Genomic DNA, 13,501 nt, shown 5'->3' with positions numbered 1-13,501 from the left:
ACAGACTTTTCTTAATGCTATTGTGTACTTTTAATAATTTGGATTGAAGGACTCTCAGAAGTAATGTCAAAGCCAGTTAACTAATGTTTAGACCACCTATATTATGCAATTGTACACAATGTACTCTTCCTGCATGTTCTGTGACAAGGAAGAAAGGCTACTGACGATATGAAGGTCAACTGTGTCTACTGACTACAAGAACCAAAGCAAGAGAAGTGTGGAGAGAATAAAAGCTCCTGTCCACTAGCAGATAGCATGAATCTTTCCTACCACCTATAGGGGTCATTCAAAACCCAGTGTGAACGTCAGCTCCAATGCCATCTTGTTGCCGACGTTTTCTTTAACTCTCTTGGACAAGGCTTGGGAGCAGAGCCAAGGATTCCTCCTTCCTCCATACCCACAACATCCCTGAGATCTGCTTCTTCATGTTGCATGACAATAATTTTACTTATTTTTTGAGATGGAGTTTCACTCTTGTTGCCCAAGCTGGATTTATCTATTTAGACAAAGTTTTCACTCTTGTTGCCCAGACTAGAGTGCAGTGGTGCAATCTCAACTCACTGCAACCTCTGCCTCCCAGGTTCAAACAATTCTCCTGCCTCAGCCTCCCAAGTAGCTGGGATAACAGATGCATGCCACCACGCCTGACTAATTTTTTGTATTTATTAGAGATAGGTGTTCACCATGTTGGTCAGGCTGGTCTCAAATTCCTGACCTCAGGTGATCCACCCGCCTCGGTCTCTCAAAATGCTGGAATTACAGACATGAGCCACTGTGCCCAGCCAGCATGATAGTAATTTGCATGTAATTTGTAGTAATTTGGGAAATTCTTGAGGGTACAGAAGTTTTATCATTTTTCTATTTCAGCACCCCATTTCATTAACATTTGTTAAATGGCTGCGTGAACCTACATTATTAAACTTCGTCACATTTTTGTAAGCTGCGCAAGTACAAGATAAAGACCCTATCTTGCAGAGACTGAATAAAACTAGATTCTAGAACTGAAGAAGCTCTCTGCAAACCCTCAGTGTCTTTTCTCTGGCCTCTCATTTCATGAACACTTACACAGCCCACCTTTGACCCAAAAGACACTTAGACTGAAGTCCATTTATCTTTGTTTTTGTTTTTAGGAGCTAGATGACAGAAAAGCCACTGGTTCAAAGGACCCACTTTTGTGCTGGAAGGGGCACGGAGCTCTGACTTCTCGCTGGGGCTACCTATGAGTTCTGAATGTCTTCTTTTCATCCCTCTTCTCTCCCTGTCTCTTCATACCTAGCAAACAAGATCTCAACCCCACAGAGCTCGTTCCTCAGCAGCACAGTCTCTTCGTGCCAGAACCTGAGAGGCCCTTGAAGTTTTCAGACATCCCTTCAAGACAGTTCTTGCCTCCTCTGACAGAGGCAGGTTCAGTGAGGTCAGGTGTCATCCAGTTCTACATGGCAGAGTGGCCTGGAAGCCCACGTCTCAGACTAGTTGACTTGTTTGTTGTTTGTTCCCCTCCAGAACACGAGTTCCTATGAAGCTGAGATCTTGTCTCTTCTGTTCACCCCTGTAACATCCTGTCCAGAATGGGTGGCCACATGCTAGGAGCTGAGCCAGACTTGGAATGAATGAATACCCAAGTGAATGAATAACTCCAAAACTCACATTCTTTTAGTCCATGTGGCTTCCTCCTCCCACATGCATGCACATGCTAATGCGTGCACACACAAAGGGCATCTGAGTTACTGTATGTGTTATCTTGGTAAATCCTCCAAAACAAAGAATCCCCCAACCTAACCCTGCAGGAGAGAACAGAGTGTGTGCCAGGATGCTGCAGGCACATGTTTGATAAGATACACAGATAAAAGGCTCAGAATCTCAACACTGCAGGGCAATACTTTCTTTGTTGCCCTGAATACGTTTTCTAGGCTAAGACACCTTTATTATTCTTCCAGTTCACACACTAACCCTCCCTCTGGGAGGCTGACACACTCCTAGAGAGGCAGTGATGGATTCTTCCAGCCTGAGGAAGAGACAGGTTCTGTTAACGCCTGCGGCCACTGCTCCTCTCATTCCCTTCATAGTTTGTGTTTCTATCCAGTGCAACCCAAATCCTTCCTGTGTTTCTGGCTGAATATACTCAGCTTTTCAGAAGCTGCTCACATCCTGGCATGGAGGGTAAGAGGTGTGGAAGGGCAGGGCAGGCTGTCTTCTCTCCAAAAGCCTGCTGCTTGCTGTCTTGGCTGAGAACGCCTAATGCTAAAGACACGGAAATAAATGCGTGCTTCCTCTTGGCCCTCGCAGGCTCTGAGGCTCCCTAAAGAAAGATAAGGGTCTGGGTTTGCTGACCTGCACTGAGCTTGGGCAGTGAGTAGGGAAAGGCTGGGAGGAATTTTGGGTTTGGCTTCCAGTGCTGGAAAAACAGGGTGGGTGACTTTATCTTATTTCCTTTCCCTGACACTCTACCTGGGCCTGGCTCTTTGTAAGAAACACAGAATGGCCAGAGAACACTTCATACTTGTCAGCTGCAAGGAAAACACTGCATTGATAAGCTTTCTGTGCCTATTTGGGAACCAAATAGAGAATAAAAGAATAAAGAAAGAGATGGCCTTTGTAATGACCCATTCCAACAGGTACACTTTAAAGCAGAGTCCGAGGTTCAGAAGAGGTAACAGACAGCCAAGATGTTCCTTGCCACATACCAGGTCCCAGTGTCAGGGTGCCAAGGCCAGACTGAATCATCCATCAGCACAGCCGAGTGTCCCAAAGTACTCTCCAGCACTGTGACATTTGCACCACACTGCAGAGTTGCTAGGTGAATTTGTTAAGCCTCAAGCTGCCTTTGTTTTTTCTTGTTTTTAACTAAAATTTGTACTAAACGTACTAAAACTCTAGTACTATCAACTACAGAAGCCTGGAACTCTCTGACCACCCATTATTCATTCTAACCTACTTTTTCTTTTTGAAATAAAAAGAAAAAAGTGTAAATAATTGGAGAAAAAACACGCCATCTTCTTGCTCACATTTTCTCTAACTCTCTTGGCCAAGCCGATTCCTCCTCCCTCCATGCTCCCAGGACATCTGAGGTCTGCCTCTTCAGGCTATATGATGGTAATCCATATCTGGACCACTGCAAGAGAATTATTTCACCCTCCTTTTCTCTCGAATACTGTCCATGTGCATAGATTTTTTCCCACAGTTAATCAGATGATATTTGTATTCTACTTTTCTCATTATATGCTAAGAATTTTGTAATTGTTTTTACATAATTTTTAGTCTTAAAAATTTTAATGGCTGCAAAATAGTTGTTATAAGTTATTTGACTTCTATAAATATTTCAGCCATTTTAAATTGTTTGATAGTCCTGAAACACTACCATGAATGATTTTATGCACACACTTTCATCAAAATGATCTGCGTAGGACAAGTTACCAGGTGAGGTATTACTGGAGTGCTATGGACTGACCTGTGTCCCTGCACACATTCATATGTTGAAGCCCTTACCTCCAGTACCTCATAAGGTGACTGTATTTACAGAGAGGGACTTTAAAGAGGCAATTAAGGTAAAATGAGGTTGTTAGGATAGACTCCAATATAACTGGGGTCCTCCTAAGAAGAGAAGACAGGACATGCACATGAAGCAAGGGTCAACCACGTGAGGACAGAGTGACAAGGGGGCCATCGACATGCCAAGGAGAGAGGCCTCGGAAGAAACCAACCCTGTTCACTCCTTGACATCAGAATTCTGGTCTCCAAAATTGTGGGACTTCTCTTGTTTAAGTCACTTAGTCTGTGGCACTTTGGTAGGGTAATACGAGCAAATTAATATATCAGGCAAAGTATCTGAAACATTCTTTTGGCTCTAAATGTGAATGTAAGTACAACCACACAATGATGCCAACTGTGTCAGCTTACAGCGGTGACAGTGTAGGAAAGCATCGGTGTCATGTCATGAACTTCTCAGCTTTAGGTGTCAATATTTTGAAAAGAAAAAAATCATTGGCTAATTTAGGAGACAGGTAATGGTGCCTGAAGGCTGCTTTAATTTGACTTTGTTTATTTGCAAGAATGAATTTATCCATAAATTTCCTATCATTTTTATTTTTTGTTTTGGGAAGAATCAATCATTCACTCCTTTAGGAGAGTTATAACAGCTTTCCACTCTTTCACATATGAAGGATTCTCTGTATAACCGAAATCTTAACCCTGATTTTCATTATGATGAACATTCTAACCTATTATTTACAATTCTGTTTCGGTTATTTTTTGTTGTACAGAAGTTTTACACTTTTATATTGTCAGGAAAGGATCTACTCCTTTAAGACTTATTCTATTGCTTTAGCTCTCAGAGGTTACAATACCTCAAAGGAACGGATATATATTGTTTTTATATTTTCTGACTTTTAACAATATTTAAGTCTTAAATTGATCAGGAATTGACTTTGGTATATGATCATGAAAAATGACACAGTCCTGTCAGTGGGTTGACTGGTGCTTAAAGGACATTAGAAAGAAAACATATTCTGTCATTTTTGGATGCAGTTTGGATGTGAGAAATAAATATGAGATGAGTCCAGAGGATTAGTTGACTTAATTCCCCTGATCAAATAACTTTAAATTACAGCGAGAGACAGTCTGGTGCTATGAAAAGAAGACAGGCTTTTGGGTTAGAGACAAATTTCCAATCCTGGTTCTGTCACTGAACAGCGGTATGACCTTGTTAAGGACGATCTCTCTGAGCTCCAGTTTCCACATCAGAAATACAGACTGTCTGTGAGGGTTGGGAATAATACAAGCTTTCAAGTGCCCAGCACAATGCCAGTGCAGAGTCCAGGTTCAGTAAATAGCTGATGTTAATACAGCCAAACGAATCATGAAAAAAGGATTTTCCAGAAAGGGAAGGGCTTATATATATCAGAGGATGAGTAGAATGCTTGCTAACTCTGTCAGAGATTGTTTTTTGTGTGTCAGCAATTAATTTTTGAGAATAAATGATACTTTACAGATCTTGGAAAAGAAATCTATTAAAGCACAAAGTTAAAATGTTATCTGCTTAATTCCTCTTTCAACAATAGGTAATGAACCTTTTCTAATTTAAAATCTTTAATTTTATGGATTTATACCAAGCTAACAACAATTCCAATAATGAGGAAAGCTGAAATTCCAGAAGCATAATGCATGCAGGGCTTCATTTCATTTACTTTAAAGATGATTATTTAATATTATTTCACTGTTTACTTTAGGGAAACATATTTGTCCTGTTCTCATATATACTATTACTAATAAAATTATTAGAAATACCAACCACAAGAGTAGAAAAATAAAAGAACAACATAAGCATATACTTGGGAGAAATGCCTATAGATAATTTCCATATTCTGTATTTAGTTGAGTATGATACTCAGATTCCATCTTCTCAGTGTACCATCAGTTTAATAGAATATGCAACGGCATAGCACTTAATATTACTTCTGAAACCAAAACTATGACAAACAACGAGAGGGAGAAAATCTTTGAAAATCCAAGCTTGATCACCTCTGTTTCTTGGTTTTGTATAAATATGCCAATTTCACACATGCTTTTCTGAAAATCTTTACGGTTCTTTACCTTTGTGACCAAACCCAAGAGGGCTCTGAATCCGGCTAGTTCCACACGCCATACCTACCTCCTTGCCACCTTGGTTAACTTCTGTGTTATTATTTCACATGTCAGTCTCTCCATAAAATAATTCCTTCAAGCACAGTGACAGTAATATTTTATCTCATCTTTACAAACATCTTATCTATTCCTCACTTCACACACAGTGCCAGGCTGTGCACATGGGTGCTTGATATGTCTATTCATACCAAGTAAGTTAACTAACCACCCGTGCTATTTAGGAATCTAGGCTGACCTATAGAGTGACCTGCCTATCACTGGACTCATCCAGCTAAGACCTCCGGGAGATGCTGCTGCAGAGATTCCTTCATCAAGAAAACCGAGCACAGGCTAAGGATGGCTGACAGGAGGTGCACATCAGATCTCAGTATGCTCAGGTTAAAATGACAGTTTGAAATAAGTAGACATACCCACAATTTTGAGAAAAGAGCTTGGCACTCAAAGACCCCAAAGAACAGTGATTGTTCAAAGAGGCCAATTCACCACCAACTGGTATCTGGAAGAGTAAAGGCAAGTCCTCGCTCAATTCCTTGAATCATTTGGCTCACTGCAACCTAACTTGGTTGGGATACACTTAAGAGGAAAACTAACTGACATTAGTATTAACACCAAAGAAGGACTCTGAAGACACCAAACGAGGCTGTTAGGACCCCAATTCAATGCGCCTGCTATCATGGCCCGCAGAGGCAAGAGGGAAAGTGTGTAAACCCGATCTAGGCAAGGAGAAGGCAATACTTAGGGAGCACTCCAGGTGGAAGAGACACTCACTAGGGAGGTCCTGGCTGGAAACCTGCATAGAGTTAAAAGGGAACAAAGACAGGAAGGATTCCTGGTTTTGTATAAATATGCCGATTTCATACATGCTTTTCTGAAAATCATTATGATTGTCTCCCCAGCCTGGACACTGGCCACTGTAAATAATGCTGGAAGATTCTGGTGCTTTCATGGCAAGATTACAGGGGACAGGAATCACATTTATCGAATATGTGAAGGACTGTCATTGAAAGGACTACTAATCTCAGTAAATCCCCAGGGCAGGACTAAGGTCAATGTGTTTAAGATAAAGGGGTGCAGGTTTCATTCAGGAGGTGCTCTCGTGTCAGGATCTCACCCAAAATGGCACAGAGCCCCCAGCAGTGCTTAGCTGGAGCCTGAGGGAGTGAGTGGGCTTCAAAAGGAAGTACAGTTAGGTGAGTTGCTGGACTGGGTCTGCTCTAGCCTTTTGCAGAGCTAATATTATATACCTCAAGCTGCTTTCAACAACTTCAGGCCTCTGTAGAAATAACCCTTTTCCAATGTAATAAAGCCCTACTACTTACATTGAAAGCAGAAGCATGGTTGAGTATAGACTTTGAATGTTAGGTCTGGGGTTTATATTTCAGCTCTGGCTTCTTACTAGTTGTATGACCCCTGGGCCTCAGTGTTTTCATCTGTGAAACCAAAATAATGTCTTCTCATAGGATCATTAAGACAAAGAGAGAATGTGCCTTTTATAGTACTTGGCAAAGAGATGGGATTTGAAAGATGGTAATGATTGGCATCAAGGTGAAACCCTTAATTAGGTGTTAGAGGTCCTAAATACTTATAACCCCATGAATTACTGTTTTAACTCACAGCATAGTTCAGAACAATGCTGGGATGAGGGGTGCCCTAGAGGCACTGAGCAGTACCAAAGAGGAGGAAGCAGTGAAGAGCAAGAGCCATTACAAATAGGGAATGGTCAGTATACAAAACAGTTATCAATACGTATCTGCTTACTTTGATGAATAAGTCAAGAGGCTTCCATCCAAACAGAGACTATTCCAGAGATGCGAGTCAAACACATCAGTAGCATCACCCTTCTTAGAATAAGGTTTTGAAAGTGAGCTCTCAATCTTACTGAGAGTGATGGAGAAGGCAATCCAGGAGTCTATACCATGCAGGGCTTTAATTATTCATCATCAATACAATCTCAAGGAAGGACTTTCCATTTCTGGCCCAGGAAAGAGGCTGTTGGCCATTTATAAAAGGTTACAAGCACCATGGGTCTGCAATTTCAGAAAAGCTTGGAGAAAGAAATGGGTACTACTACCGGAGGAAAAGCCAGTACTATCTCTGGCGTCAGCACTTAAGCATCATCCTCGTAACTGTAAACACCTATAAAGCTGTCAGTATGTTACAATGAAGAGCAAAATAATACAAGCGAGCAGCAAACAAGCGGGGGTGCTTTTCCACTTAGATCTGCACATGGTGCAGGAGAGACTGCTATCAGAGGAGTGCCTTGCCAGGTATTTTCCTTTTAATGACAATAGAAACTACTGTCAACAACTAATAAGGGGAAAACTGAAGTTACTGATGAACCAAGCGCCCTGCTAATGGACAATAGCAAAATACAAACAACAAAAGAAAGCAAAAGTTCTACAGTTTTCATCACAATACCAAGGATGACTTGAAAACGGCTAAACATGAGTCCTGCTGAAGTGCCCACTCAAACTCTTCCCTTAGAAAAGTGTAAACACAGCCCTTTAATGGTGTTGGAAGAGCAATGATGAATTACAGCGATTTCATATTTTATTTATGTAGCATTTTAAAATTATACAATTATAGATATGGAGAACAGATTAGCAGTTGCCAGGGGTTGTTCAGGAGGTGAAGAGGAAGAAGGTGGCTGTGGCTATAAGGACAGCATGAGAGATTCTTGTGTCCCATACCTTGACTGCAGTTAGTAATCACACGAAGTTACAGGTGACAATGTCACATGGAGAGACACACACACACACACACACACACACACACACACACAGAGTGTCTGCCAAACTCATAAAATCTGTACCATATTGACAGACTCTATCAATGTCAACAACCAGATCATAATATTGCAGGCAAGTATCTCTTATCCAAAACGCTTGAGATCAGAAGTGTCCGTTTGTTTGTTTTTCCAGATTTTGGAATATTTGCATTACATTTACTTGTTAAGTATTCCTAATCTGAAAATCTGAAGTCTGAAATCGGAAATGCTCTAAGGAGCATTTCCTTTGAATGTCATATTGGTGTTCGAAAAGTGTTGAATTTGGGGACATTTTGGATTTCTGGATTAGAGGTGTTCAACCTGTGTACTATAGTTATGAAATATGTCACCACTAAAGGAAACTGGGTGAAGAATACGAGACTGTGCTATATTATTTTTTTACAATGGAACATGAATTTAAAATTATCTCAAAAAGCTAACACATGATTTTTAAATGGAAAACTCTGCAAAACCTTAGCTCTTTGGGGAATGCGAAAAGTCCAAAGACACTTAGCATTTTTGTGGGGGACACGTTTTTATGGCACAGATGGGCTAGCCTAATGCGAACATTCAACTTAGTGCAGAGAAGTTACAGTTGTCTCAATGCTGGGTGCGGTGGCTCACGCCTGTATTCCTAGCACTTTGGGAGGCCGAGGTGGGTAGATCACCTGAGGTCAGGAGTTCAAGACCAGCCTGGCCATCATGGAGAAACCCCATCTTTAAAAAAATTTAAAAAATAAAAACAAAACAAAAAGAAGTTACAACTGTCTCATTACTGGATATCTAAAAGGAAGGATCTGAATGGTAGGCAAGTGACTCATCTTAGCAATTTATACCTGTGGCTTTGATTCTTGGATCTGAAGGGCACAGACGTTTTGTGCACTAACATCACAACCACAGGCAAACTACTCACAGTCTGCAGAGCAGTTTCAAAACCACAGGCTTAGCACCATGCAGCACATCTAACATGCAGATTGAAGTATCACGGAAGTAAATTAGTGCCATATTAAAGGGACTTGGGCATTGCAGTATTACCATTTAGTTTCTTATTTTGATAGTTACTGTGTATGTATGTTGGGGAAGGTGCAGTTGTCTGGGTGGTAAGATTAGTTCGCAGTTAGGGACCCCCTGTTCTAGTTGCAGTTCTGACAGATGCATTTGAGATAAAGAATCTTTAAAATGAAAACTGATATACTTTTCCCATGGAATCCAGGAGTGAGTACATCAAGAGAGCTCCATGTATGATGAATGTGGAAAGGCAATGTATAATACATCACTGTTTTATTCTCAAAGACGCCCATGGCAAATTTTTGTGAGAATGCGTAACACAGTATATGAGGATGGGGAGGGAAAAAAATGCACCGAGAATTTGCAGAAGTTTTCTCTTCTTCCCAGTTTCTTGGATTTACAAGAAAGAACTGGCTAAGAAAAAAACTCATTGTAATTCTGTTTCATATAAATTCTCTAAGATACGCAACCTTCATTTTAGCAACAGAGGTGGGAGGGCTACCAAAAGACAAGTCCCCTTGATTCCCTACTTTAGTCAAGGTCCCAAAGAGGCCTCTGTTCCGATTAATTATTGGTGACCAGGTAGGGTATTCACAAAACCCTTGAGGGAGCTTTTACATTATTTTAAAAACATATCTAAATGAATAAACACATTTGATTTTCTCATTTTGTTCATAATGGTTACTTCCAAATACAATTATATTCTGCTTTCTGTAATTATTTACCTAACTTTCTGTACCCTTTGCCACTAAGAAAACTTTGTATCAATGATATCTTTTCAACAACCTTTTTACTGTCTTGGGTAGCAAGCATATATCTTCGCTTAGATTTTCCTTCCTTCTCTGGTCCCTAGAGGATATCCTGGCACATTTTTGTTCAAAAAATAGTGTGTGTGTGTGTGTGTGTGTGTGTGTGTGTGTGTGTATATATATTTATATACAATATAAAATTATGTATGTGTTCATGTATGCATTTATGTATGTGTATGTGTATAGTGTACATACTCAAACATACACTTCAAATGAGAGAATGATCTCCATACAAAAGGGCTTCAGTAAGTATCATACAACATGAGTGTTAAAATACAACCTAAGCTATCTAATCCTAAAGTGGAAAATTTTAAATGAGAAGAGAAAATTTCTTCCTAATCATAATAACAAGACAACGAGCCTGGAGGAAGAAATCTCAACATGACTCCAGTACAATACTCTTCAAGACAAGAAGCTGCTGGGGTGGTATAGGTTGCCAGAGGAAATAGAGTTTGAGATTTCAGATGGTGCCAGTAAACAGTACTTAAAACCACTGTCTTAACTTTAATTAGGGGATAACCAAACACATACATCCACAGATGGAAAATCTGTGTAATGATGGGAGTTCCCTAGACCCAAATTTCAAATAGCAAGAGGACTGCTAGTTCATGGCTGCCTTGCTCTTCCTAAGGACACTAACATCATGGTTCTCTAGAAAACTGTCTTCTTATTTGGATTTTGTATTGTGAGCACCAAAACAACGAGTCTGGTTCATGGGAAGAGCTTAGTAAATATTTGTAAAATAAAATATTTATTTTAAAATAAAATAAATATTTGTCCCTGCTGGGACAAAACAGGAATGACTATTGTGGTCAGAGAATACTGTAGATAGAGTAGTCTTCAATTAACCATGGTGTTATTAAAGTGCCAATTAGTTCCTTTGAAACACGAAAAAGAAAAAGAAAGTAAATTCAACTGGGCCTACCGTAGTGACAGCCGCGATGTGCTCCAGTGCCATGCCGTGCAGACGCTCATCTCTGCTCTCGAGAAGAAGTTTCAGAGATGGAAGCAGGAGGGACTGGTTAAGCAGAAGCAGACACAACTCCTTCACACCCTGAAACCACAGAACAGGGGTGAGTGAGAACTCCAGGTCTCACCGGTACGGTTCTGGCTAGATCATTCCACCCTTTTCTATGGTAGCGCATGTGCGTGCGTATGTACGTGCGTGCGTACCTATGTGCATGCGTGCGTGACTATGTGCGTGCGTGCATGTGCGTGCGTGCATACGTGCATGTGTAACGCCACACGAGACCACACTGAATATACTGAATATGGGGGTTGGAACCCACTTCACTTGGTTCACAATAAATTGTGTACAGATTTCCAGGTTGTCAGATATTCACCTACAACACTTTTTTAATGGTTTTGTAATACTCATTGTACAGATATAGTGGTATAATTCATTTTCTTGAACTCTCACAGCTCTAGTTTCCTTATAAGTAAAATGTATGTATTTATAGCTCCTTTGTGGTTTTTTGTTTTTGTGTGTGTGAGAGAGTTTGTATTGATGAATACAGCATACAATGTTCAGCATATAGTAGAAGATTAATAATAATAAAAAGTATTATCAATTGTTAATATTGTTAACAACCTCTAGTTGTCATCCACTGAAACAAAGGAAATCAGCCAATAAAATATTTTAAAATGTGTCTATCATTCTAATGTCAAAATGAACTGACTCCTTAATATACTTAAGACAGTCTATCTTCACGAAAACTACGTTGCAGAAAAATGAAAATGTGTTTGGATCTCCACAGATGTATCTGAATTTTATTCTCAGCCCTTTATTTTACTAACTGAACCTGTCATCACGGAGCAGGCTTTCATATAGGGCAACAAATGATAATCCTTTACAACAACAAAAGCTAAAAGAATAAGAATAAGATTTGCAAGCTGTTTTGCCCTGCTGAGCTGTGTTGCCATTTGGGTCCTGACTTCAGCTGTAACATAAATAAGAGAATACTTTGGTCCAAAAACCAGACAATAAATGACTCTATTACAATAAAGCAAGGGTTGCTCTAAAGAACTGACAATCATTGGCTTCCATGGGACTGATTTTTCTCCTGTGCCATTCAGACAGCAGATCAGAAAAGAAAAAACTCAAATTTACTATATTTTCAATATTGCTTTATGTTATTATAGAGCATCAATAAAATAAGAGACACAAATAACCTCCTATTTAAAGCCCAGGATAAAGTTCTCTTTGGAATTTTGCTCATTATAGTTTTAGCTTTCACCCACCACATCTCTTCTTGAAATCAGCAAGGCCCTCACATTTCAGAGTAGAAGGTAGAGCTACACAAACCTGTGTGACAATGATCAGAAGCAGCAGGGTAGCAGTTTGAATATGGGGGTTGGAACCCACTTCACTGGGTAGCAGTTTGTAAAATATATTCTTCAAACATTGAGAATTCTAATTTAATTTAAAATTAAAATTAAATTTAGAATTAAATTTAAAATTTAATTTAATTCTAATTTAAAAGTACTAAGCGTGCCTTTAAGAACACAGGACACAGCGCAGTCTCTGTGCCAAAGAGAAATGCAGACTTATCACCTGTGATGCCAAAACCTGCAGAAGATATTTAGGAACATGAAACAAGCTCCTGTGGATGACAGACTGGCCTGGCTGGCCACGTCCTGTGCTCTCCTCCTCCTCTCAGGTCACAGCACGCTCCCCACCTGTGTATCCCACACAGAGTGCTGTGTGGGGCCCCTTCTGACACAACCCACACATTCTGTATCTGCACTGCCCAATACTATAGCTACAAGGCACAAGCTACATTTGAGGTGGAGCTGGTGCAATCAAGGAACTGCATTTTTAATTTTGCTTAAAGATTTTAATTTTAGTAAGCCACACGGGGCCAGTGGCTACCATATTAGGCAGTGCGGCTGCTGGGTGCTGGACTCTCTCGCATCTCCAGGTGTTTGCACATAATGTAACCTTTGCTCTTTCTCTGTCTGATTAATCCCCTACTTGCTCTTAAGTATCAATTTTTAAATGCACAGAAAAACTGTACTTCCTTTGCAAAAGCACCTTTGAATGTCGCAGGTTAGCACTCTATGTTCTAACTGTACTGTATAAATATTTCCTTCCTTATTTTTTATCTTGTATTATGATAGTCATTCATTGGTCTACCTGCCTTGCTTGTGGGCAAGAATACTGTTCCTTCTCTGTATTCTCAAATTGCTTGGTACATGCCATTACTAAAACTCCTTGTATATAACTCCCCCTCTGAATACACACTCAATAAGTTATCAGTGATGAGTAAACAAGTAT

The 13,501-nt window shown here is 40.1% G+C and overlaps 1 protein-coding gene across 6 annotated transcripts in view; it reads right to left on the bottom strand.

Annotated features, from left to right (window-relative positions):
• Positions 1 to 13,501, bottom strand: part of NBAS (NBAS subunit of NRZ tethering complex) — a 454,285-nt gene that overhangs the window by 38,410 nt on the left and 402,374 nt on the right. For all 6 annotated transcript variants that reach the window (XM_078349936.1, XM_054245191.2, XM_054245193.2 and 3 more), the window contains one exon: positions 11,150 to 11,278. In XM_078349936.1, the coding sequence (XP_078206062.1) occupies positions 11,150 to 11,278 (129 nt within the window). The remainder of the gene's footprint in view (positions 1 to 11,149; positions 11,279 to 13,501) is intronic.

The sequence above is a fragment of the Callithrix jacchus genome, chromosome 14 (genome assembly GCF_049354715.1).
Source record: "Callithrix jacchus isolate 240 chromosome 14, calJac240_pri, whole genome shotgun sequence".
NCBI lineage: Eukaryota > Metazoa > Chordata > Mammalia > Primates > Cebidae > Callithrix > Callithrix jacchus.
This window is presented reverse-complemented; position numbering and strand designations above follow the sequence as displayed.